The following is a 25,911-nucleotide window of genomic DNA, read 5'->3' as shown; positions in this document are numbered from 1 at the left end:
TCAAATCTTATTTAACTTCAATGAGATTAATTTTTTGATGTCATCCCTTTACGTTTATAGCATTTCCTCCTCTCCCCCAATCCCCATCAATTTGTTTACAAAGATATTCAAATATTAATTTATTCCAAATTTTATCGTATTATCGATCTTGACAAAATCGCATGGTAAAAACAATAACTCGAAGTTCCGTCGCTGTTCCCTTGCATTCAGGTATCCAAGTAGAAGAGACAATATGCGTTCGTTGTCATCGCCTCCAAATCTTGAAAATCGTAATTATGAGAACGGTGAAGTGATCGCGAGTTCGTCGAAAGACTCGAAAGAATCGAATGAGAAAAGGAGATTGGACGAGAGCCGTGAAAATTTGTCTACGAAGATCATGACACGACCATCGGCATCGATCTTGAAGCAGCACAAGGACATTTTTGCGAATCAAGAGTTCGATCCTAGTAAACATAGACCGAGATTTAGATATCAACCTCCACCACCACCGCCCTCGCCGATCGTTAAACGAGAAGCCAAGTTTTGGTTGCCACCATTGCCAACTTACACTGCTCGGCCTACAGTCAGTTTCGAAGGTCTGCTTGTTTGATACTACAAACAATAATTTTGGGTAACATTTTCTAACGATAAAAATTTATTTCACAAAATTAATTTCACGTACAAGCAACGCGTCTCTATAATTAAATGATTTTCCTTGATTTATAATTTGATATTATTCGAATCGATATAAATACATTACTCTTTTTCTTTCCAATGAAATTTTGTTGTTAAAAAGAAAGAGAGAAGCACCAATATCGATAGATATTAGGGAAAAGTGGAGAAGAAAGAAAAAAATTTGAAAAGAAAGAAGCTCGTGCTGTGTGAATATAATATCGAATAATCATTATCGTTTCAGTGTCCCAGCGATTCCTTCGTTATTCGTAGTGTTATTAGGGCTAATTATTATTTTCATTTTTTTTTGTTTTTTCTGCTGAACCAATAGAATACTCGAACGCACCCCCGCCGCCACCAAAGTCACAGCATTGCAGAGACGAGCCCCAAGGTAATGCCACAACATGCTAATTCATTTTTTTTTTTATCATTATCATTATCATTATTATTATTTTAAATAATATTCATCTCATTATTCGCTTGACAATTGAATATTTTGCATATTTTATAGGACAAATCACCGTTTAGGTGAGATCTTTCAAAAAATATTATAAATTAATTTCGATTAGTCAGACGATTGTAAATATAAAAAATTCAATGTGATTACGAATCAATGCATGAATATCATTGAAAATGCATGGTCTCCGGTTTTATTAATGAATATCGACGAACAAGTTTGTAATAATCCATAGAGTCGGTGGATGATGTTTGTTGTTCTTTATTGAATGAATCATAGAGCATGATTATCAGAAAATCTTGGAAAGCATGCGATATTGCATCCTTGAAGAAATCAAGGCTCGAACTATTGGCTAGTTATGTTCGTGTAATTAACACGAAACTTTCCAAAAATAACTCGCTCTTTCGGGTCGTAATACAACGTTTTAAGCGTACTAATAAATAACTAGTTAAATCTCATGTCGAAAATTTTGCACGCTTTTATGATTATTTCCGGTTAATAAAGCTAAAAAGAGAAAGAGAGAGAAAGAGAGAGGCAGGAAAATTCTGCGAAAATATAAGAACGAAAGTTCTACATCAATTTGATTTTAAATGTTCATTATTTAATTATGCCAATTTCCTTTAATATCCAATGAAAATATCTCCAATCAGAGATATTAAAACGGAGATAATCATTACAAAGTAAAAAATCGTGTCGTTGACATTAAACCAATAATAATCTCAAATATCGTACTTTTCGTACGAGTATTTTCCACTTTAATTTCATTTATGTAACAACGTTTCATTTAATACCTGGAAACGTCTCCGATAAAATATTCATATTAAATATGTGTTATCACATTGGATAGATGTTATATATAAAAAGGCAAAGAAACATATGCTGTGGGATTTAAATAGGTAATGCAACGGCACGTGTTCTCGTTACGTTTTCTCTTGGTCATCATTGGTTGGGAATAAATCGTTTTACTTGGAATTTAGACGTTTACGAGTCGTCTCGATGGCCGAGACTGAAAAAATACATGATTTTTTTACGATTTTTTTTTTTTTTAAGTTTAAAAAGAAATAGGAAGACAATTTATATATATATATATATTTTTTTTCATGACACTCGATTATAACTTTATCGTTTTATACCTGTGTAAAAAAAATGTTTTTTAAATAACTATCGAATATATATAATAGATTTCATACGCAGAAAAAATTGTGTACAGTCGCATAATTTATAATGAACATTATTAATACATACAAAAGACATAGACGGCTGCGAGTAATCAATTATTCGAGTATACGTCGAGCATATGTATATGCATTTGTGTTTCGTGGCAGTATGTCAGAATGAACGGTACATCGTTCGATTAAATTATACGGTACATCATTGACATTGCTACGTGACAATCCACGTAGTTGCGACCGTTCGAAGGCGTCTCGTTCGGCCTATGGCCTAATGTAAAGAGCCTTCTTATTATCTTCCCGTTACGTAATTAGGACAATCAAATACTAACTTACTTCGGTTGAGTCAAGCTCGAGTTCGAGTTTGAGTTGACCTTGACGGTATATTTGATAAGAAAAAGAAGGTACGATTGACGCTATCTAATATATATTTCAGAATTATTAAGCGAGTGATTTACATTTAACTGTTCCTTTTTACCTTCAATCGTATTAACTCTTAAAACTGTTACAGATATTAGAACAGACTTATATTTTAATTAACTCAATCTTTGAAATATATCTTTCTCAACAAAAAAAAAAAAGTAAAGAAAAAAGAAACATAGAAAAGATAGGAAATCTTTGTTCGATGTAGTATCTTATCTAATCTCTTACTATTATTAACACCATCGAGTTCATGGTGCAGTCAGTTGTCTACGGTCTATAATAATATTAAAGTTTTAGTCGATTTAAAAAAAAGTTCAACCTTGATAATACGAAAATAGTAGCGTAAACTTTACAAAAATAACTAGGAAACTAATAAAAAATGACGTTGATCGAAACTTTTTTAAATATTATTTTCTTGATTGAAAATGATCGTAATAATTAAATTATTTGACTAAATAGACGTTCATTTCGTGGATAAAATTGTGAAATCTCTTTTTGTTTTTTTCTTTTCTTTTGTCCAAATGACATTATTTAAAATAGATGATATCGTTTCTTGGCTTAAGATAGCACGGCATTCGAATCATCGTCGAAAATACTTCATCGCGATAGAAATTCGCGATAAACATATTCATTTATCTGCCAAACGATGGACGATTTTCAAGATTTAAATAAATCTCCGGTAATACGTTAGACCAGAGTTCTTTTTTTTAACATGCTATTGTTAAAATAATGACTTCGATATTAATCATCGATATTAATACCTTGATATTCGTTGGGAAAGCTGATTATTACGTTTAAGCAATTTAACCGAGTCTTTCGCAAAGCGATAATATTTTGCGATCGTGTGAAGAGCGCTTAAACGTGAACGATGTTGTTAGGTGATGTGGGAGGGGGGGTGTGAAAACACGATCGTCGGACCGGCAAGAGGATCAGACGTGCCGCGCGCGTCTTACACGTAACAACCATCTTACGTCGTCGTATCGTCTCTCTCTCTCTCTCTCTCTTTCTCTTTGGCACAATAAGTTCTCTGAAACAATAAGAATAACACATCTCTTTTCGCAATATATTTATTTATATGATATATTGAGAAAAAATTTGTTGTATTCTTTTGGAATTTTTATACTTGTTCTTTTTCTTTTTTTTTTCTTTTTCTTATTTCTTTTTTTGTAATCATTTCAAGTGTATGATCGAATCAGAAGTAAGTGTGTATTCAAGTGCGCGTACGCGTATATACGTACGTAAATGTGTGTGTGTGTGTGTATATATGTGTATGTGTGTAGGTATGCGTGTGTTTTTAGCATCAAGTGTATTAAATCAAGTGTATATGGTGCATAAAGTGCATGCATGGTCCGTGTGAATAATCGAATATTTATTATAATAGAATTTTACGGAGGATAGATCGTCGTGTGTCCGACATAAAAATTTAAAAAATGACATTCACTTTTGTAACGAAACGGTAAAAACTGCGAACACAATACGTCGACATGCGCAGTTATAAAGTATTACGCGCAATATATAATCGCGAGTACGACGTACGGCCGATTGATAATCGCACACTCCGTTCGCGCGTTTCCTTGCGCGTGCATTACGTGCTTGAGACAACCGACACATATTCGCAAACATGGCTGACTATACCTGCACGTGATACGTTTCCGGTCGAATGCTCTTCCTACATAAGAAACAACGATCGTTTTAATTTTTTGTTATCTTCGATTTCGCGATCGATTTTATTTTTATTAAACTTTATCCTTCGTTCTTCTATCTTTTTCTTTCTCTTGTTTCTTTTCCTTTTCTTTTTTTTTGCACTTAAATATACACTTTAACTTTCTACAATGTTAGATATAGCTTTGAAGTTACATACGTGTGTGTATATATTAATTTTTAATTAATTTTTCCGAATTATAAACTACACTTAGTATAAGTTTTATATCATACAAGTGTTTCACACATTATGTAAATATTTTCTTTTTTGTTTTTTTTTTTTTTTTTTTAGATACGATAAGAATTTCGTTAGAAAGCTTTAATGAAGGGTAATATCAAATTTCGAAAGAATGGATTAATTAATGAAATGCACGAACCAGACGTGACTCACAAAGATATAAATAAAATGTTCACCGTGCATCGTGGCGGCCATTACGTTTGATTGAAAAGAGAGCTAAGATTCTTAAAGTGCAAGTAGGTAACTTTCTCGCGAGGAAATATAAACAAAGGGAATAGTGCATCGTTAAGTCGACCAGTCGAGTGTGTTGGAACGTTAGATCTTTCTCGATAGAGGCCTGCGAACGTCTCCGATTCAGACAACCAACGTCATTGTTGTTTTCGGCTCGTTCTTCTTGTAAATTACGGATTTCCACGGGAAACGATCGGCGTGAAAGCGCGAAAGTGTTACGAGAATTAATATCGGACTATGAGCGTTTCGTTCGTTAAACATCGTGGCACTAATAGCATCATATATTGGCACGAACTTTCGTTAATTAGAAAAATTAATAATTAAATAAATCCCTAATAATAGGATCGGTAATTGACTTTCTTCGTTTCCATTTTCTCCTGATTTTTCAATATAAATATTTCTTAAAATTTCGTCATCAAATTCATTATTCATTTTTCGTAACACGATTTTAACGTGATTAATTAATTAAATAATTAATTAATTTCGGCTTTAAACGGGTAAGGAAAAGGTGAAACAAGAGAAACTTTTTATTTCCGGCAGGTTGTGCATCGCGCGCTAATCCTAGTGCCGAAGTTTTGCAAAAGTGAAACTTATCGTTAGTACGAGTTAACGTCGTTATTATTATTATTATAATTATTATTACTATTACTATTACTATCATCATCATCATCATCATCATCATCATCATCATCATCATCATCATTATCATCGATTCGCTTTCAAAGCGTTGTAGTCAGCTTGACAGGTGTTATAATTTCGCAATACTTGATTCTATTATACGATGCAATTCAAGTTACGACGTTACCTCGATTTCGTTTTTTATTTAGGGATATAAAAAAAATAAAAAAAGAAAAAAGAAATAAGAAATTTGTACACATAAAATCGATAATCACGATTACAATAGGTATTACATACGTACGTAACTATATGCGTACGTAAGGTACGCGTGTTGACGTAAACAAATCGTACGAGAGCTCGTGTAAATATTAGATACAAAACAGTTAAGTAAAAGTACTATTAATACGATTCGTGTCCTTTGTCAATTCTCAGTTGGTTTTGGTTGATCTCAAGAGAAACATCTATGCCAGATAATTTCATCGGTTTTCTGCGGGACATGTCTTCCATATAATTTGAAAACGAAAGAAACAACTCTGAATAAGCATTCCGTTTTTTCTAAAACGAAGATTCTTCATTCACGAGCAAAATTTTCTTTAAGTCGTTGAGGAAGCATAGAAACGAAGGGAAGATTGAAATCGAGGTACAGAGACAACTTCCGGAAGATAGATAAGCCATCTTTTTAAGAGAGAGAGAACCCAAGGAGCGTAACATCAATGGAAATATTTATTTCACCATGAACGATCCTTGAATTATCGAGTAACAAAAGAAAAAAGAAGTAAGAAAGAATAATTAAATTTAATTCGATAATTTTCATAACGTAGATATAAATTATTCAATAGTTTATTGTTATTGGTTTTTCAAGCTTGGCGTTACGACTAAATATTAGTCGTAATAATACCTACAAGGAGAAACGTTACGGGACGTATATAGAAAAAGACGGCATAAGGTCAATGAAAAGTTAGCTCGATGTATCTCTTACCGATAACTTTGCTTTGTTCGTTTTCTAGACCTGTTTACTCCATCCATTTGAGATTATTTTAAAAAGAGCGAGTAGATAAGAACTCATCGGTAGAAATGGTCGATGATGATAAATACTAAATGTCTTGTGACAAGGACACCGATAGTTTATCTTTTAATTAATTCTACGTAATAAATTTCGATTTAATCTTTAACGAACATATATATATATATATATGTATGTATATGTATATATATATATATATATGTATGTATTATGTATATATTGCATATTCTATCAAGTTTACAAATACATAACTGTGAACATATGAATCAAAGTTTCTCGATGAACAAATTCGAAGTGAAAAAATTATCAAACAAATTTTCAAATGACAATGAGAGAAGAGTAATCGAGGAATGTTGAACATCATGATGCCACGTGTAGAGGATCTCGAACGTAGCCCACAATGGACCAGTTTAGCAAACGACATAAACGATCTCGAAAGGATTTCTTACTCGCGAAATCCGGTGTTTCTGATGAGAACGAGACAATACGAGAAACAAACTTGCCACAGGCGTTCAATGCCTGAAATACAAAAGGCAAAGTTAATTTCGTTGAATTCGTTCGCCGACGTACAAAATAGAAATTCGAACACAAAGAAGGATTTAGTCCATTTGGAATCAAATTTGCCGTACAGATGGAGTTGGAAACCAAAAACCGAATTCGAGAGGACATATTTTTATGGTGATTACAGCAAAGATGATTACGGAGTTTCCAATCCGATAAATTCGGAAGAATCGATGGAAACTTTGAAGCTTCAAAACGATTATAACGTCGACAGTGTTTCGTATGCAGCGAGAGACATTTCAAAATCGAAAATAAATTTTCGATCGTACAAAGATCGCGTTTTAAATGTTTCTCAAGAAAACGAGGAATATACGGGTAGCAGAGAAAGACTTCACGAGATATTTGAACACAATAGATATCTAAGGAGACAGTTTTTCGGAATGACTAATACGAATAATTCGCATAATGATGAGGAAAAGAATATTCAGAGTTCTTTGGATTCGGGAAGAAGTTTCAACAAGAACGTTAGAACGGAAGTTTTAAGACAACCCGGTAAATTCGGTAGCACCGAAACTCTTACCAGTCAGAGTAATCAATCCTCGGTAAGCAGTATGAACGGTCGGAAATCTCAGACTAAGTCGAACAGCCCAGAACTTTTGGAAGAATCGAGAATTCCTAGATTCTCTGGCGTAGGCACAGAAGGTGGTGAATCTTTGGAGTGCGATGATAAATTCAGTGGCGTTCCATTGAAAAAGAAATTTGAATTTGAAAGGAAAAACTTGGACAGCGTTAACGATTCTAATGAAAAAGATTCTAAATATTCCGATCGACGTAATAATAGAATTGAAAATCGATACGACGAAGGATGCATTGAAAATTCAACGAACGAAGAAATGGAAAGCGACGGTTTGAAACTGTTAAATCGTTTCGAATCGGAAATCGAGAGCCGCAAATTAATTGGCAATTCGTCGCAATTTCAAAACTCGAACTTGGAGATATCGAACGACGATCGTATTCGTTGGTTAGCATCGTACAAGTTCGAACGGAATCCCGAAGATTTTTGTCAATCGATGCCGGATCTATCGAGTCGAGATGAAAAATCGTCGAACGAAATCGCACGACTCTCGGTGAATGGTACAAGAATGGATTTTGGAAATTCGATGAATTTGCGTGGTTCGATGAAACCGATTTGCGAGGAGGATAGAAAGTATTATGCCTCGTGCGTTCAATTGAACGTTCTAGACGAAAATCGATTGTCTAGAAACGAATTGAGAAGAATCCCACCTCCTTTGGACTTGAGAAATATTAACGAACGATACGAGATGATCGAAGAGTCTGATAGGAAGTGTTTAAAAAATTATACCGTGGACGTAGCTTTGCTTCGGGATTACGATCGACCGATCGAGTGTCAACTGACGACCGTTATGGATGATTCGATCCAGGACAACGACGATTTTAAAATCATCAAAAACAACGACGATTCGTCTTATAAATCTATCATGAAAAAAACAGAAGACAAGCCCACGTTCAACAAATCTTTCAACGATCTCTCCTATTGGAAGGAACTGCAGTCGCCACAACTTGTGAACAATTACAAGAATTCGATGATCGATCTACGTAATCGAAACGGCACTGTGAACGATCTAGCTCGATCTTCACGGGTCGCTGATCTAGACGCTTCGACGAACAGCGAAACCACGAGCCCTCTGGCCGATCGCGTCAGACAGATCGGTGGACCGCACTCAGGAACCGGAAGCACGCTTCCCTCGGTCTACGGCCCGATTCCGTACAGTCAGTAAAAACGCACGCATACGTTTCCACGAACAATGAGTACATACATATATGTACGATATATCTATCTTGTATCTCATGTATCAATCGTGTCGGCCTATTAATACCGTTATATCCGCTAGTTTTTCGTTGGTTTAGATTTAAATTTTGGAAATTTGACATTGTACCTGTTCATCGAGAAGGAGGAGAAAAAGAAAGTTTCTTCGTCGTTCTCTTTATCGCTGGCTCCCTTTTTTTTCTTTTTCTTTTTTTTTCTCTCTTTTCTTTTCTTCACTTACAAAAAAGTTAGTTCGCGATAAGAAATATGTATTAAACTTTTGATTCACGTGTTAAAACCATCGGCTTGGAATCTTTTATGTAGGAAACGCAAGTACTTTCTAAGATCGTTCTGAAACTTTTCTAGGAGAACTTCTATTAGATAATAACGTACATATACATGTTTGCTTAGGACGTTCACAAGTTTTCTTTCTTTGCGATGAGAAAGAGCGAGTGTGTTATACCCTATATGTTAAGTGCGCTTGCGCGAGTCAGATTCCCCGGCAAAATTGGCCAGTAGTGACGTTTGCTTTATCAGTCGCATCATCTCCGCGCATCCAAGCGAATGTACGCGTTAACCGATTGACAGATTCGCATTTTCGTGTCATTGAACTTCGTGCCAGTTGACATAGACAATATGTCGATTCGATTTCTCTCGATGAAAATCGCTGGATAAAACGAAATGAAAATATTTTTACGACCACCCGTCGTCGAGTCCGATTTAAAAAGTACAGTGAAATTTCCTTTCCAATTCGACTTTATTGCAATTCATTTACTTTTTCACGATCAATGTCAGTTTGTCAAATTGAACGTTTTAATCGTAGGCAGTGAAATATTTTCGACTTAAGGACTTTCAATTTCTTTTTTTTTTTTTTTCCTTTTCTTTTTTGTCTTTTGCTCTCATATACTTATACGTGTAAATGCATAAATGATCGCGGACATTTAAATATTCATTTGAGTATTTGCCTTATTGTAACTCATTCCTTTCTCACGACATAACGAAGCCATATGTTTTCGAGTTAACTGCTTAACGAGTTACGACCTTAAAGTAGGTCATTCTGGCCTTATCTTTTAAATCCAATTTTTTTCTTGTTTTTTTTTTTTTTCTTTTGTTTCCGTCGTTAAATTCTTCCTTCAAAAACTTGTCATTGGGTAACATCGAAGTATGATTTATACTAGTAAATTATTTAAGAAAGGAACAATAGGATAGGGTTAAAAAGAAAACTGGGAATATAATTTATGTAACAACGAGTCTGGTAGAACGATTCTAATTAGTAAATATTATGGAAATAGAATCTCCGAGGCGCTATGTGGAGGGCGAAGTAACGATTCATTATCGTTCGCCAGTACGCACAGAAGCGAAGGAGCCCTTGAGCGAGGAAGAACTTGCAAGACGAAGCGCGGAAAACATGCGACGGGTTTATCAGGAAGAAAGACGTCGGAAATATCTTCAGGAATTGCACGATATAGATTCAAGAAGACATACGGATAATTTCATGTGAGTCGATATAAAAATTTCATTGAGTAACTTTTAATAGCACGTAATAAATTTTAGTATTTGCATAACATTCTTTACACGCTACTAAAAATAAACACAAGTGTCACGATTAAAGGTCATACGTGTTTTACCTTTTAGCATATGTATATAATACATACGTGGAATGTATAATATATAAATCGTCCAATTTGATTGATCTTTTATTTTCTTTTTTATTTATTTATTTATTTATTTATTTATTTATTTATTTATTTATTTTGTTTTAGACCGTCGCAAAAATCACCGATTCCTTTAAATCGCTACGACGACTTCGTGGATGATCTTAGCCACAGAAGCAGATCCCAGGAGCAAACTCCGGAGCCACGATTACTCGCAAGAGCTCTTTATAATTTCGTTGGACAATCTTCTCGCGAATTGACCTTCCGTCGTGGAGATATAATCTTTGTTAGACGTCAGGTGGATAAAAATTGGTACGAGGGTGAACACAATGCGATGGTCGGTCTATTTCCCTTCAACTACGTCGAGGTAACGTCAAGGCCTAAATTAAAATTTACGTAATAATTTAACGATAATAAGAATGTGACCGAATATGCTTGTCCAAGCAGATTTTACCTTACGATGGAATGAGAACTACACCGAAGAAACCGTACGAAGGACAGGCACGCGCAAAGTTCAACTTCGTGGCGCAGACCAATCTGGAATTATCATTGGCCAAGGGTAAACTCATAAGATTCATTATCGTACTACGATGCAAAAGATATTGATGTTTTTCTTGAAAACAACCATGACTTGTTGATTTTTTATTATTTCATATTGTTTTTTCTAATTTGCTTTTCCTTCTTTTCTTTTTTTTTTTTTTTTAATTTTTTTAGGAGAACTGGTAGTTTTGACTAGAAGGGTCGATGAAAATTGGTACGAAGGACGAATCGGTAATAGAAAGGGAATATTCCCAATTTCTTACGTCGAGGTTATCACTGAGCCTGGACTTAGATCAGGTAAAATTTTATGTAAAAATCGATATTGAATTTGTTTGAAATTCGAACCTTTGTGCATCACATTTATTGTTTATATAAAATATGATTTTTTTTAATTCTTTTTTTTTGTTTTTTTTTTTTTACCCTCAGAGACACCAGTACAAAGCAAGCCAATCGCATCTCCGGCAGCGCATAGTCTTTTAGCCAATGGATCAGCTGGTGGGAAGATGAGTATGGGTCCTCACCATTATGTACCGTCTATACCGGTTAATATGAACACAACACAGCCCCACTATAATTCACTGGTGAGCGAAAGTTTTAAAACGATTATTTAATCGTTTCTTTTATTTATATAATCAAATTTATTTGATATATATATTTTTTTAATTAAAGCCACGAATGGGAGGAAGCAAGCTGCAGGTATCTCATATCAACGAAACATTACATATAGACACGCACTCTGAACCAGTACCGTAAGTTTCTTGTGGAAATTTTTACACGTATCTATTAAAATAAAATAGAGAGTTAGAGAGCGAGAATTAGAGAGTGAATAAGAGAGAAAAAGAAAAGAAAGATAGAGAGAAAGAAAGAGAGCGAGTGAAAGAAAGCGAAAAAGTTAAATCGATTCGTTTAATTTGCCAGATATCGAGCACTATATAACTATAGACCACAAAACGAGGACGAATTGGAGTTGAAGGAAGGCGACACTGTCTACGTAATGGAAAAATGTGACGATGGGTGGTATGTTGGCTCCAGCCAGAGAACTGGCTATTTTGGCACCTTCCCAGGCAACTACGTCGAAAGATTATGAATTTGAGTAACGAGAGGGAACATCAAGAGTTTCTAATAACCAAAGAACCGGCTACTACTATGTTGTATTAGAAAATGAAAATTTTTTCTTTTCTCTTTTCTTTTCCATCTTTTTTTTTTTACTTTTATTTATTTTTTTTTTCTTTTTTCTATTGCGATCCTTCTGCCGGGTTATACTCCGAGCTTGAAGAAAAAAGTGCAGTTATGCAGTTAGAAAGAAAAGAATTTAAAAGAAAGAAAAAATGAAAAAAGAAAACAAGACAAAACAAAAGGATAGGCTAGGAACAACACGACAGTCTTCCTTCCTTTCGTTTCGATGTATATATAAATAATGTTCTTCCTAACAATCTAGTAAAAATTGTAAGCAAATGGTTAAATGTGAGTCGGCGGTAGTGGGGGCAATACATTTTTTAAGAGTATATATATATATATATATATATATATATATATATTCTTGTGCATCGAAGTCGTAACAATCACGCATACGTATAGGATTTGTAATGTCCGAATTTTACCAAAAATCTAATCTCTTAGGGCCTATTGAAAAAAGGGCATAAATGTAAGTAGTGTATAATAACGATTAATAATTTATTATGTTATGATACATTAACTTTATTCTTAATTATTATACGTGAAGAAACGAGTACGAAAGAAATGTCCACTTTCTCTTAGTTCTACAGTCGAATTTTTATTTAATGATATCAGCTGATTACACAGTAGAAATCGAAAGTGGTCCTTTCTTTTGATTTTTTTTTTTTTTCTAAACGAGATCATTGTCATCTCGAAACGAACACTTTGAAATTGTTTTCACGTATTTTATCGAAACGAGGAGTTTCCGTCGAGCCTACTTCTACGTAGTATCCAAAATACGCAAGTATGAATCAGCGAACGCTTCGTTGAAAAAAAATCAGAACTTGCGTTAGTATCGAGTTTTTCGAATATCTTAATAAAATTAAACGATATTTTAATCGAGTGTCATCTTAACATACGAACGACATCGAACTCTTGTGAGGATCGATTCTTTTACGATCTACACGATAATCTCGAGATATGGGAAAATGACGAAAAGGGAAAAAACACGAAAAATAAAAAAGAAACGAAATAAATAAAAAAACGAACGACGATTGAAGAGAAAAGATAAGAAAAAGGGAAAAAAAAGAAAGAACAAGATAACTAAAGTTACCCTATAATTTCAAGATTATAGATAAAAACGATTCACGTTATTGTTACATTTGCAAGTATTTAAAAAGTAATGGCTTATCATTGAAAGTTTGCCTTCCCAAATTAATATTTTTGTAAAGATTATTTGTACCTAGGATATTATGTGTATATAATATAATATATATATACAAGCGCGTACAGTTACGATACGTTCAAACATGATATATCAAATATAATATATTATATCCAAATATATCATATTATATAAGTAAACGATTCAGCGTATATACACGCGGCGTTATTATTACGAATCCATAAATACGAGCGTGTCCACGCATATGAATACATATATACATACATACATAATTACATACATACATACATATATACATACATACGTATATATCTACCCACACCTAGACACGTTAAAAAACTGACAATTAATTTAGCTATATACATTCATAGATATCGTATAATATTCACAACAATTAATTAACCGCATGCAAGCACGACAATGACGTCGTTAATTTAGATGCCCCTTTGCCATGACAGTACGAGTTCTCTAACTTGTAAGCTTAGTTATATAAATGAAGGTAATTAAAGTTGGAAATCAGACAATACTTATTATTACGATATTATAAATCCATAGGGAGAAAGAAAGAAAGAAAGAGAGAGAGTTAAAAAAAAAAGAGCGAGTATCTAACAAGATCGATCATTCATAAAAAAAAAAAAGAAAAGAAACATATGATCGATAGATCTTTCCAAACAAACGAAAGAGAAGTACTTTTCATGGTTTTTCGAAAAGTTCACGAGCTTCTAGTCAGTAGCATATCTTTTACTGGCTTTCTCTGTATGTCTACATTTTACCTTTTACACGTCTCTTTAAATCAGGTTAATATATATATATATATATATATATATATATATATATATATATATATATATATATAGACACACACATACACACACAAAATATATATATATCCAATTAACATATCGAATTGATGTCAGATAAGTACAAGAATACATTTCGTGTCCGAATGTACGAGACGATTTAACTAATCACGCTAAACAAAGATTTTATTTAGTTAATAAGAAATCTTTTGGCAAAAAAATATATATAACAGAGATTAATATATATATAGCGATCGCGTTGTTTTCATTCATTTTAGATTAGGATCGTGAAATGGGGGAAAAATGGTTCGATAGTAAAAAAAAAAAAGAAGATAAAAAAGAAAAGAAAAGAACGATCTGAAGTAAATATTTTTATTGTAGCATATATTTCTCATTATATGTAACGCTATAACATCTTGCTTATATGAGATTTCGTTTTATTAAATCTTTCATTTGCACCAACGATGTTATCATTATGTATACTTTGGATACGAATAAAACCTAGTCCATCATCGACGTTAATCATTTAAGCCGACGACTTAAGATAGTATAAAGAACAAAATTCGTATTTAAACGCATTATAAAAAAAAAAGAAAAGAAAAGAAACCCTTAAAAATAGATTATTTTATATAAAAAAAAAAAAGAAAGAAAGAAAATGATCTTTACGTTGCATTATATTATGGTTCCTCTTGATCACAGTTCTGATTTAGACGGATATGAATCCTATAAAAATGAAGAATTAATTTAATATCTGTCGAAAAAGATAAGATTATGTCTGTTCAATCCTATTTTGTAATTACTTACAAAAACTTACTCTACGATTACTCCTTCCCTTTCTGAATGAAATATCTTTTGCGTATATGTAATTGTCAAGCTCAAGTGATGTCACAACTGTAATACGTAAATATGTAAATTTATTAGATGACATCGATTTTTACAATATTCCTGTTAATATTCGAATTACCTGATGTATTCTTCATTAATCGATATTTCTAAAACCATATATATGTACCAACTAGATACTATCTGCGTTATAAGAACAAGCAGTTGAATTTGAATTCTTCTAAATCGTGATTCTCGTAACACAAAAAAAAAGAATCGAATCTAAAATATTACTAGCAACAATTTTAACAGGCTATCCTATTACATTCTTGCTCGATGCTCGGTCGTTGATGATCCATACATAAAGATGGTCTCAATATAATCCTATATGCTTCCAATTCATTACTACTAATTATTTCACTCTCGTTATAGGAGGAACGTACGCAATGAAGTTGACGAGTTTGAATACCAAAATTTCCACAGGTAACAGAACATGTTTCCCATGGTCCTGGGAGCCACTTGTAATCGCAGCTAGAAAATTATTCGTTTTGAATAAATCCATCGTTTATAATTAATTAATAATTATCTATGTTATGTATGAATATATGTATATATTATGGACTAAGTGATTAATATATATTGGCGATTATGAATAACGAGTAATGACAAAAAAAATCCGTAGAAAGTAATAAATTTCATTGTTCTCTGCTTTTTATAAACGTTTTGCTCAATAATCAATAAATTACGAGAGACTGTAATTTGCTCATTATTCATAATACCTTTATTAATCACTAAATCTATAAACATTTACCTCTGTATGTTACAGGTTTCCATTTTTAAAAAAGGCTTGGGAAGAAATGCACATTTCCTTCTGGAAACGATTCTTCCAGTTTTATCGTCCTTACAAGCAATCATTTTCCTGCGTATTCCTCCTCCACAGCTGACAGAACAAAAATTCCATCCACCCACTAACCATAGGTATCGTTTGTCTGTATTTCTTTCATTACGATTTATGGAATACCGTGAAGATACAGCGATCGACGTACCTGATTTGATGACGTCCGTCGGTACTACGAACTGTACAAAATGATGAAAATTAAAAAAAGAAAAATATAGAAAAAAAAGACAACAACAAGAACATCTGTTCCGATACTTTCGATCTGATCGTAAAGTTCGTTAAAAAAAAAAAAAAATTGAAAAAGATGTTCAATAATTTTTTTATACCGATACGATGACATCATCCAAAGCCATCCCTCTCGTCTTTATGGCATATTTGTTATTACTAGTTATTTGAATTCGAAAAGCAGTACCCTCGATTGCCAGTAACTCGTGACCTTTTGTATTAAAATCGTTTACTTTGTGTCGCCGTCTTTTTCCATCCATTATAACGAAAGTAGTATTGATTTTATGGCTAAACGATGTTTTCATTATAGTAACATTCACTGCCATGTTAATACCATTGCGTGGTAATACAGCCACACGCGTCATTGCTGCAAATAGATAATTTGTTCTTATATATATTTTTTTTCTCTATATTTTTTAACTATATCATTTATTATCATTTAAAACGTGTTAAATCTGCTCATCATAGCTCGGTATCATCAACAATATTCGTGAATTATATTAAATAAAAATTATTATTCGATTCAATGTAAATATTTATTTTCAGGAGATAGTTTCGTACGTTCGAACAAATGGTTGAATCGTATTGGTAATCGGTCATCTTTAAGATAGGAAGATATTGAGTTTGGGAATTTCGAGTGGACGGTATATCTCGTAAGATCTCACTCTAACTATATCCATCTCTTACCAAATAGTAAACTAATTATTCTTGTTTCTCAGTTACTTGGAGGGAAACTTGTAATATTCTCTCCATCTCTATCTCTCTCTCTCTCTCTCTCTCCCTCTTGGCGAAAATTCAATTTTAACCGGAGTTACCGTACTAACCTCGGCGAAGTTTACGTTGAAACTTGTTGACAACGTAGTCGCAATCAGTATCATTGCCATTGCAAGTACCACAACTGTCAAATACTTTTTCCGAATTAAAAACATTATCGCAACCCATTCGTTTACATTCACCCTAAAAAAAGAAAATCAAAATTAATTCGTCTTTTCTTTTGTTCACACCGTTTGTCCTTCCTCGATCTACTGATAGATAATGAAGGTCACCCTTCGTTACCTGAATACAGATATCCGTAGAACCGTAGGAACAAGGAGTGCCATTCATTAGGTTCTTCCCGCTATAAAAAATTTCTCCGGTCTCTTTGCTACGGCAAACCAATCGGCATTTTAATTCAAGTTCCTCAGGCTCGTAAGCCAACCAGGTCATGTTTACTTTAGACGATATTTCTTTAAAATCTAAAATACCGATCAGTCTTGAACATTGCTGAGCACGAAGGTCGATATTCGTCGTACATTTAGCTGACTCGCAAATTCTGCAATCATCGCTCGGACCCATACAATATTTCCCACCGTATGCTGGCCTACGATAACATAATCGTTTATTTATTTTTCTTCTTTTAGTTGAAAGAAAAAAAAAAATGCATGATTAATCGTTTACCGTGGATTGTTACATGAACGTGATCTACATTGCACACCAACTCCACAAGTTCTGGAACACTTGTTCCAAGAACTCCAAACACTCCATCCCCCATTTCTTGGATTGTAAAACAATGGCTCCAAGTTCGATCTTTCTCGGTCCATGGATTCGCAGCGACCGTTTACACACCACTGTAAAAATTAATTATCCCATTGTAACGTAGAAAAATAATGGACTATTTAAACTTTATACGTTCGTCTTACTTTATTTTTTCCACAAAGTGTACCTTCCATCGGTGGTCCCTTTTTAGTTTTGCAAGCTTGAGAAATATTAGAATTGCCACACCATAAACGTGAACATGGTTCACGAATTTCAAAACTTTTACATAGGTGATAACTAATGGATGTTTCAAGGATAGATTAAATAGATAGATAAAATTTGATCGATATGTTTACAAAGTTTTGTTTTATATTAAATGTTAACTTACCCTTGGCCAAATTCCACTCGACATTGTTCATCCATTGTAAACATTTCTTGTATGTTTATATCCAAGCGTGTAGTGTTATTGTCGTTGGGTCGGTTCAATAAACAAGACCACTGTCTAGAATAGTCGAGTCGTTCATTAGTTTGCGGGATGTTACAGAGAGAGGTAGTATATTACGCTGTATAATAAGAGATAAGTAATTTACAACGTTACTTGACTTTTCGATGGAATTCTTTCCTGGAACATGTGGACCAATAAAAGTGATGGAAGGTCGCGGCCACCATAGGAGCCATCACGCTACCAAGAGACGCTTCTTCGACGCAAAAATTTCCAGCGGTTTTATCGCCATCATGAGTCAAGCCCAAGCTATGTATGTAAAATAATTTTTCATTTGCGAAACTTTGTTTTCATTTTTTTTTCTGTTTTCTTTAGAAAAGAAAGACAAGTCGACATAGGTTTTAATTAATTTTATACACGCGCACACACGTATATATACATATTTTTCTGTATATACGAAAAGATATTTTCATAGATCTTTCAAATGATAATAATTTTACTAACATATGTGCTACTTCGTGAGCTATGATGAAAGCGCTCGTTAAACCTTCGTCTCGATTTAAAGTACAAGATCTCGCAGGATTGCAAACTCCCGAAACGGGAGCATATCCTGAAGGACCACCTATGTCCAAACGAGTTAACCATATTGCTATATCGTGACTATCCTTTGATAAGGACAAGAGCTTCCGATTCCACTTGTTGACGTTCTCCAACGATCTCCTTGAGTTTCCATCTTGAACCTACGAATGGAATACTGATATCGTTGGAATACTATATGATCGATCGTATACACACACATACATACATAGAGTCAGACGTATACAATTAGCATTCTGAGAATATATTACGTAGAAGAAACATTCGAATTTAAATAATCTTACCAAACTGTCTTTTTTTTCCGTGTAAAGGATTACACGAGCAACGACGAGAACCATATTTGAGTCGAGAGAAGGATCTCTAAAAACGGCACTGACCTGAAAAATATGTTCCATTTCGGAATATCGAACGTCTACTTGTCGACGTTCTTGTTTTTAAATTATTACAAAATGGAAAAAATAAGATACATTTCTATTTCTTTTGTATAAACTCGATCATATATAATCACAATTTCGATCGGTATTTAATCAAAATTAAAAGTTTTCTTTAGTCGTATCATAATTCTATCTCTCTTCCCCTAAGCTTTCCAAGTATATTGCTAATTAATACGGAAAATTACGTTTCATTTAAACTCGTTTCTACTTTCGTCGTAAAATCGAAGATAAAAGCTGAAAGATTCGAACGTTTATGGGCTTCTTATTGAGCTCATCCAAAGAGATAATTCGATTGGCAATTAATTACGAATTGATTACATTCTTCATCTGGTCTAAGAAGTATTACGACTTTGTAGGCACTTTAATCGTTGCAATGAAAAAGGAAAAAAGAAGAAAAAATGAAAAAATTGTTCTCATTAATAATCAATAATTAATGAAATAATTTTGCTGAAATTCATATCTCTTTGTATCGTCAATAAAATTCAATATATAAAAAGGTCAAATATCAGATAGAATAAAAATAGAATATTAATAATTTGTGATATTAACTCACGATATTAAGTAGTGCCAAAACGTATTGTTGAACACGTGGACCATGAAATTCAATGACGGAATAATCCGCAGCAATCGCGACCTCCAACCATCGTGGTGGCAATTGTTTCCTTTCTATGTCAATGAGTTAATAAAACGTTATTATAATTATTTGTAACGCAATTATATGGGACACGTGATATTTATTAAACCATCTTGATGTTCGAATTTTCAATCGGCTAATTTAAACGAAATAATAATTGAAGCAACGTTATAAAATGGCGCATATTAATTGTTTCCCACAAAAGAATGAATTTTATATCGGTCATTTAGTCAATCAATCAATTAATTATTTATTTAATTAATTAATTATTTGTTCGTCTGATTGATTGATTGCTTGCTTGATTGATTGATTGATTAATTAATTACGACGTGGAAACGAAAGTGAAAAGGAAAAGAAAACAAAAAAAAAAAGAGGAAGAAGTTTCATGTACTCGGTACTTTGCTTCTGCTCCAAGATGGATTAGAAAAATAACCGACGTCTTCGGGATCATTCCTTTGTGGCAATCGTTCGATCATAACGTCCTCATCTTTTTTCAAGAAATCCTCATTATCCCCAGCACCGAGATCAAAATTTTCCATGTCAAAGACATCTCCGGTGAGATTATAAAATCCATTACTTTTAATGCTTCGAATTTCCCGTTTCGATCGTCTTGTGGGATTTTTCAAGCCGTCCTTTTTCTTCGTGTAATACAAAGGGAAAATTTCGATCGATGGACCAAAATCTGAAAAAAGATCAAAAATACAAAAAGAAAAAGGAGAGAAAAATTCTTTGATCTTGTACGGAGTAATACGATTTATATTTACATTGTAAATAGACATCTTAGCGAATTGTTGATATATACGTTTCTACGAATGTATTTGTATATAGAATAAGAGAGAGAGAGAGAGAGAGAGAGAGAGAGAGAGAGAGAGAGAGAGAGACATAGGAACTGGGTCATAGCACATGTTTGTCGTAGCATGGCAGGTGGAGAGGATCTATAACGTTTTACTAAGAATACAAGTGCTACTGGTGGACACGTCTAGGACGTAGCATAGAAATGTTAATACCGATGCAACGTTGGGAAACTATATAAACACTCGGTATCTCGTACGCATTCGAATCTACCTGTAACAATTCCTAGATACGTTAGCGTGGGTGTGTCGGTATATTACAGTAGAATATCAATTAAAGTAACGTTTTAATTTCTTGCCTTTTTCAACTTTGAAGTTAAAAGACATTTATACATCCACATATATATCCGTATATTTTAGATTTCATTTCATTTTTTTTCATCATAAAACAAATTCTTAATTCATATCCGAAGATTAATATTATTTGTTGAGTCTCTGTTCGAGTAGATTTATACTATAAATTATAAATATATATATACATATATATATTATACAAATCTTTCTTTTAATAATTAAAATGAAAGATATTTCCAATAAATATTAATAAAATCTTTATAACGTTACGTTCGTTTATTATAGCTGTTCCCAAAGTGCATAGGTATAGATATTGAAAATATTCCCTTACTTTTCGACGATTTTCTCGACGACGACCACCATCCGGTATTATTCGACTCGTAAAATATATGCCGACCATTCGTTAATGGTTCCACGAAGAAGGATCTACCGTCGACGATGACAAAAGCGTAAATTTCATCCAAACAAATCGTCAGAACGACCGACGAAATATTTTCATTGTTTTCGACGATTCCATGTCTTAAATCGCAGTCGAAACTCTTATTGAAATTTTTTCCACCGCGAAGATGGAGATCCTTCGAAAGTGTTAATCGATCATTGATCGTAGTTCTCAACGTCCAATTTTTGACGATCACGTAGATCGTTGTTTCCTCCTGTAGATTCCTCGAACGATTTTCGAACGGTAATCGATGATCACGTAACGATGAGGATAGATCATCCGTTATTATTGTTGGATAAACGATCTCATATTCGATGAAACTTTGAATGAGCTCGTCGACGCGCGATTTACAGGCTATCGTACCGAGCAACCAGGTCATTACTAGCAAACTCGAGAGTTTCGATTGTGGCATGCTTGCACCTTGTCGCATTAATTAAATTCCGTACGGTTGCTTTCGCACAGACTCGCTATTTCTCTCTCTCTCTCTCTCTCTCTCTCTCTCTCTCTCTCTCTCTCTCTCTCTCTCTCTGTTTCTCTTTCCCTCTATCTATATCTCTTTCTGTCACACTCGAAACGCATGATAAAATTTTACGCGTACTTACACCCACGAAAGAGAGAGAGAGGAGAGAAAAAAGAGAAAGAGAGAAAGAAAGGGAGAGGAAGAGAGAGAGGGAGAGAAAGAGAAACGTAGAAAATCACAATTTATACGGGCAAATCGTTTTTCCACTGGCTAAACGCTCGCGCGTTATGTCGGAAACACTCGAACGTTTAATAATTTCAACTACACTCCTTTCGCCACTCGACACTTTATACGCTCGCACTCGTTAAACTTTGGCCGAAGTACTGGTTGTTGAATAAAGCGAATTACGGTGAATATTAACGAGCGTGTACCAACGACATCGAATAGTATGTATTATATATACATACATACATACATATATACATACATATATATATATAAATCGTCAGTCAGTTTTACAAAACGTTAACACACACGAATAGGATGACTTTGACGGCAATGACAACAACTGACACTGGATGACAATGAATGATACGATATGACGTATCAGATCTATCAAATCTTAACGCGTGAAATCATTCTTCGTTGAAATTGTCCTCGGTAGAGGAAACAAATAGAGTCATGGGTCAATTCGGGAAACAACTGGATCGTTTTTCAAACGATTTCAATGAAAAATCTCGAGATATGATTTATAGGGGAAAAAAAAAAGAGAATAAAAAATAAAAGAAAGAAAATAAAAAAAAAAGAGAATGAAAAAACAGAGAGAGAGAGAGAGAGAGAGAGAGAAAGAGAGAGAAAAACTACTTCGTAATTTGTGAAAATTTCGACTCGTAAACATCGCTGGACTAAACTGAAGAGAGAATTCTTTCTAATTAAGGTCTAATCAAAAGTGCATTCGTTTGGTACGCCGTACGCGTTGCAACTGGCGAGCACATGGACGAGGAAAACGACGAAAGCACGCGCCCACGAGAAAGAGAGAGAAAGAGGGAGAAAGAAGGAGACAGATAGACAGAGAGAGATAGAGAGAGAGATAGAGAGAGAGAGAGAAAGATAGAAAGAGATAGAGAAAAGAAAAAGAGAGAGGACGAGACAGAGAAGAGACGAGCGAGCCGGATATTCTGCGAAGCCGAGAACGCATCGCATCGACGAATGCAAACGCATCGTTGCGGGGCTAGAAAAAGCACGCCAGTCAAGTACTTGGCAACCGGCACAAGTTCTAATAATGGCGGCTTTATGTCCAACGTAAGTACTCTCTTCTCCGATCTTCCACTGACAAACTGTCGCTTTTCGAATTTATCGAATCCCAAGGAATTCTCTATCCACATATACTACCTATCGACCACCTGCTACACGAACCAACTCAGCAAGTAATTGTTTTACAGATTCGACGATAATTAAATTGTTACGTCAACGTAGACGACAATAACAATTTAACGAATAAAGGATTGTCTTTTATATAATTATTATTTGTGTAGGTATATGCTTACATACGTTTGTAATCAATATCATTGTTAATGTACAATGAGAGAAGATAATTAACTAGAAATTGAAATTTCATCGAATGGAATCGACGGGTGGAAACTGTTCGAACTGACTGTAAGGTGGATCTCTAAAATTATGTAAATTCACGAGAAATTTCTGGGTCCATCTGTCTTCCAAGAAGATCGAGATATTCGTCTCGTATTACGGACCAAAAACGAACGACTAAACTATATCCGGAAGTTGCTGTCTCTTTTAACATTTTTGAAATATTTAGTAACTATAAATAAGGAAAGGATGTTTGATCGGTTCGACGAAATAAAAGGAAGTCCTGCGTGAAACTTAATGCTTTTTTGATATTTATCGATAATGTCACGACGGATACATGGTAATTGTTAAAACGATTTGAAGTATAAGAGCTAAAATGAAGTTGATTTCTTTCATCGTAAGATCGTTGGCAGTTCCGGTTCCGGTATTGCAGAAAGATTTATCACAACAGGCAGTGCAAGCGTAAAGCTTCGTTCTTTCACCGATCACGATGCAACCCGGCTCGCATTTACTCGTGCAGTTCCTTTCCAATGACCACATTTGAGGACTGGAAGTCGAATTTTCTGTACTCGTCGTATAAGAGAATCGCTTCACCTGTAAAAAGAAATGAAAAAGAAAAAAAAAAATAAGGAAAATAATCAACTCGATTAAAGAAATCATACTTGTTTAAAATTATGTATATATATATTTTTTCTTTATGTTTTATTCAAAGGAAAAATTATTTTTAATTTATATCATATTTTTATTGATTCAATTTTACTTTAATTTTTTTTTTTATATATAATGTCATCATCCATACCATGCAAATTCTTTTATCGTCCTTACACTTCTGCATAAAGGAACTGTGATTAGAGGAAAGATCGGAACATAACTCCCCATCATCCATGGTATCGCACTGATAACACCATAAATCGTTTGGCCGTTCGGAAGCAGCATGAGTTCGATGTTCTTTCGCCATTAATTGACCTGCTTATCGAAGGAAAACTTACTGCGTATGTATATCATACACTTGGTGAAATCACGTTAAAGGTTAATAGTGCTAATATAAAATCTCGTTTATTAGATCGACGTTTGAATGAAGATTGATGTAAGAAGATAATAGAGAACAATTTTTAGATATCATCTATCTTTCTGCAAATATTGCGCATATTGCATATAATCAATTAATTGTATCATCGATGACAACATGATTTATTATCATAAATAATTAAAAGAAAAGAACTACGAGAGAACTATGTTAATCAAAATGTAAAAAAAAAGGAAGAAAATTAAAAGCAAATCAAGATAAATAATATCCATACATACATACATATATAAATATATATATATATATATATATATATATATAATTTCGGATTAAACTAAAATTTTTAGCTCGCGAAAATAAATAGATATAGGCACAGAAGTGCCACATGAAAAATGTTAAACGCACATACAGATACATATAGTAATTTTAATGTATAATTTAAATATATGCACGCGATAATTATTGCTAAAATATGTCTGATATCGACTACAAGAATATGTAAGAAATAACATAAGATTCCATTTATAAAGTGTAAACGCGACTATTTTGTTAATCACTTCAAGATCATCGAAAAATCAGATAATTATCATAACGATGTGTTTCAATCCATTGACGACATAAAATATTCGTTTGAAACATTTCTTCCTTTTTCTTTTTTATCGTATTTTTTAATACATAGAGATATAATCGCGCGTATACGTATAAATCAGAGCACACACACACACATATATATATATATAGACAGACACATACATGGACAACGAAAGATAAGAAGGTAGATAGGGAGAAATACATAATCCATCACTTACCATCGGAGAGGACGATCGAAGCGATGATCAGGAAGCACGCAACGCTGACACGAATATCTTCAGTCATTTTCGATGAAATTTCGTAACACCTGATATGTATACGTATATATATATTATATATTATATATGTATATATATATATATTATATTAATTCGAATGAAAGACCAATCGTAGGATCGTAGCATTTAGGAAAAAAAAAAAAATTGTAAAAGACTCATGAACCGTCGACATTTTCCTTCGGAATTTTCTATACACGTATTAGAGAAAAGACACAAAGGATGGTAAACTCTAGTAGATGAAGAATGACAGACAATGGAGAAGAAAGAGGGAGAGAGATGGGATAACTCTTGACTCGAGAAAAGTAGACTCTTTTTCGCGGAATTTCGTCATGGCGACGACGCTCTCGCGACGCTCGCGACGCTCCGTGCCCACTCGGAATCTTTGCGAGTCGGTAGCACGACCTAGGAGTTTGCGCAGTGCACGTATCGCTCCAGAAACCTCGAAACGTTGAAAATCGATAATCCTGCGAAAAGGTCCCTGTCCCTTTCGTCGTAGTTGTCGTTGTCGTCGTCGTCGTCATCATCGGCTGACGTCAGAACCACCGAGCCGCCGTACGAACAGAGAACGAAATTAATTACGGAATTTTAAATAAAACGTTCTTTTATTTTCTCTTTCTATTTTATTTATTTCTTTTCTTTT

General features: G+C 33.8%; 3 protein-coding genes and 1 long non-coding RNA gene across 7 annotated transcripts in view; 2 read left to right on the top strand and 2 right to left on the bottom strand.

Annotated features, from left to right (window-relative positions):
- Positions 1–12,222, top strand: part of LOC127064954 (uncharacterized) — a 71,135-nt gene extending 58,913 nt beyond the window's left edge. Inside the window, exons 22-30 of the mRNA XM_050996662.1 lie at positions 211–575; positions 983–1,042; positions 10,134–10,338; positions 10,605–10,863; positions 10,944–11,055; positions 11,211–11,333; positions 11,463–11,617; positions 11,706–11,785; positions 11,955–12,222. Coding sequence (XP_050852619.1) covers positions 211–575; positions 983–1,042; positions 10,134–10,338; positions 10,605–10,863; positions 10,944–11,055; positions 11,211–11,333; positions 11,463–11,617; positions 11,706–11,785; positions 11,955–12,123 — 1,528 coding nt within the window. The 3' untranslated portion in view covers positions 12,124–12,222. The remainder of the gene's footprint in view (positions 1–210; positions 576–982; positions 1,043–10,133; positions 10,339–10,604; positions 10,864–10,943; positions 11,056–11,210; positions 11,334–11,462; positions 11,618–11,705; positions 11,786–11,954) is intronic.
- Positions 3,386–4,466, top strand: LOC127064955 (uncharacterized). The gene is made up of 2 exons (XR_007781874.1): positions 3,386–3,980; positions 4,082–4,466. It is a non-coding gene; the product is annotated as an uncharacterized LOC127064955 (long non-coding RNA).
- A 2,311-nt stretch (positions 12,223–14,533) lies between the features above and the next one.
- LOC127064927 (A disintegrin and metalloproteinase with thrombospondin motifs 2-like) lies at positions 14,534–22,178 on the bottom strand. Of its 3 annotated transcripts, none has more exons than XM_050996613.1 (16): positions 21,221–22,178; positions 20,136–20,426; positions 19,664–19,776; positions 18,961–19,053; positions 18,584–18,819; positions 18,236–18,388; positions 18,026–18,139; positions 17,802–17,934; positions 17,560–17,729; positions 17,179–17,482; positions 16,947–17,079; positions 16,224–16,489; positions 15,811–16,076; positions 15,142–15,530; positions 14,982–15,068; positions 14,534–14,900 (listed from the first exon to the last, which is right to left on the bottom strand). In XM_050996613.1, the coding sequence occupies exons 1-14, from the start codon at positions 21,756–21,758 to the stop codon at positions 15,305–15,307; spliced, it is 3,036 nt and encodes a 1,011-aa protein (XP_050852570.1). In that variant the 5' UTR covers positions 21,759–22,178; the 3' UTR covers positions 14,534–14,900; positions 14,982–15,068; positions 15,142–15,304. The 3 variants fall into 3 exon arrangements, with proteins under 3 accessions (XP_050852570.1, XP_050852572.1, XP_050852573.1); XM_050996615.1 differs by having other exon boundaries at positions 14,992–15,068; XM_050996616.1 differs by lacking the exon at positions 21,221–22,178 and adding an exon at positions 20,509–21,198.
- A 1,485-nt stretch (positions 22,179–23,663) lies between these two features.
- LOC127064950 (uncharacterized) lies at positions 23,664–25,662 on the bottom strand. 2 transcript variants are annotated; one of them, XM_050996657.1, is made up of 3 exons: positions 25,212–25,662; positions 24,175–24,344; positions 23,664–23,969 (listed from the first exon to the last, which is right to left on the bottom strand). In XM_050996657.1, exons 1-3 carry the CDS (start codon positions 25,276–25,278, stop codon positions 23,700–23,702), a joined length of 507 nt encoding a protein of 168 aa, XP_050852614.1. In that variant the 5' UTR covers positions 25,279–25,662; the 3' UTR covers positions 23,664–23,699. The 2 variants fall into 2 exon arrangements, with proteins under 2 accessions (XP_050852614.1, XP_050852615.1); XM_050996658.1 differs by having other exon boundaries at positions 24,175–24,341; positions 25,212–25,661.
- Between the last annotated feature and the right edge of the window lie 249 nt (positions 25,663–25,911).

The sequence above is a fragment of the Vespula vulgaris genome, chromosome 7 (genome assembly GCF_905475345.1).
Source record: "Vespula vulgaris chromosome 7, iyVesVulg1.1, whole genome shotgun sequence".
NCBI lineage: Eukaryota > Metazoa > Arthropoda > Insecta > Hymenoptera > Vespidae > Vespula > Vespula vulgaris.
This window is presented reverse-complemented; position numbering and strand designations above follow the sequence as displayed.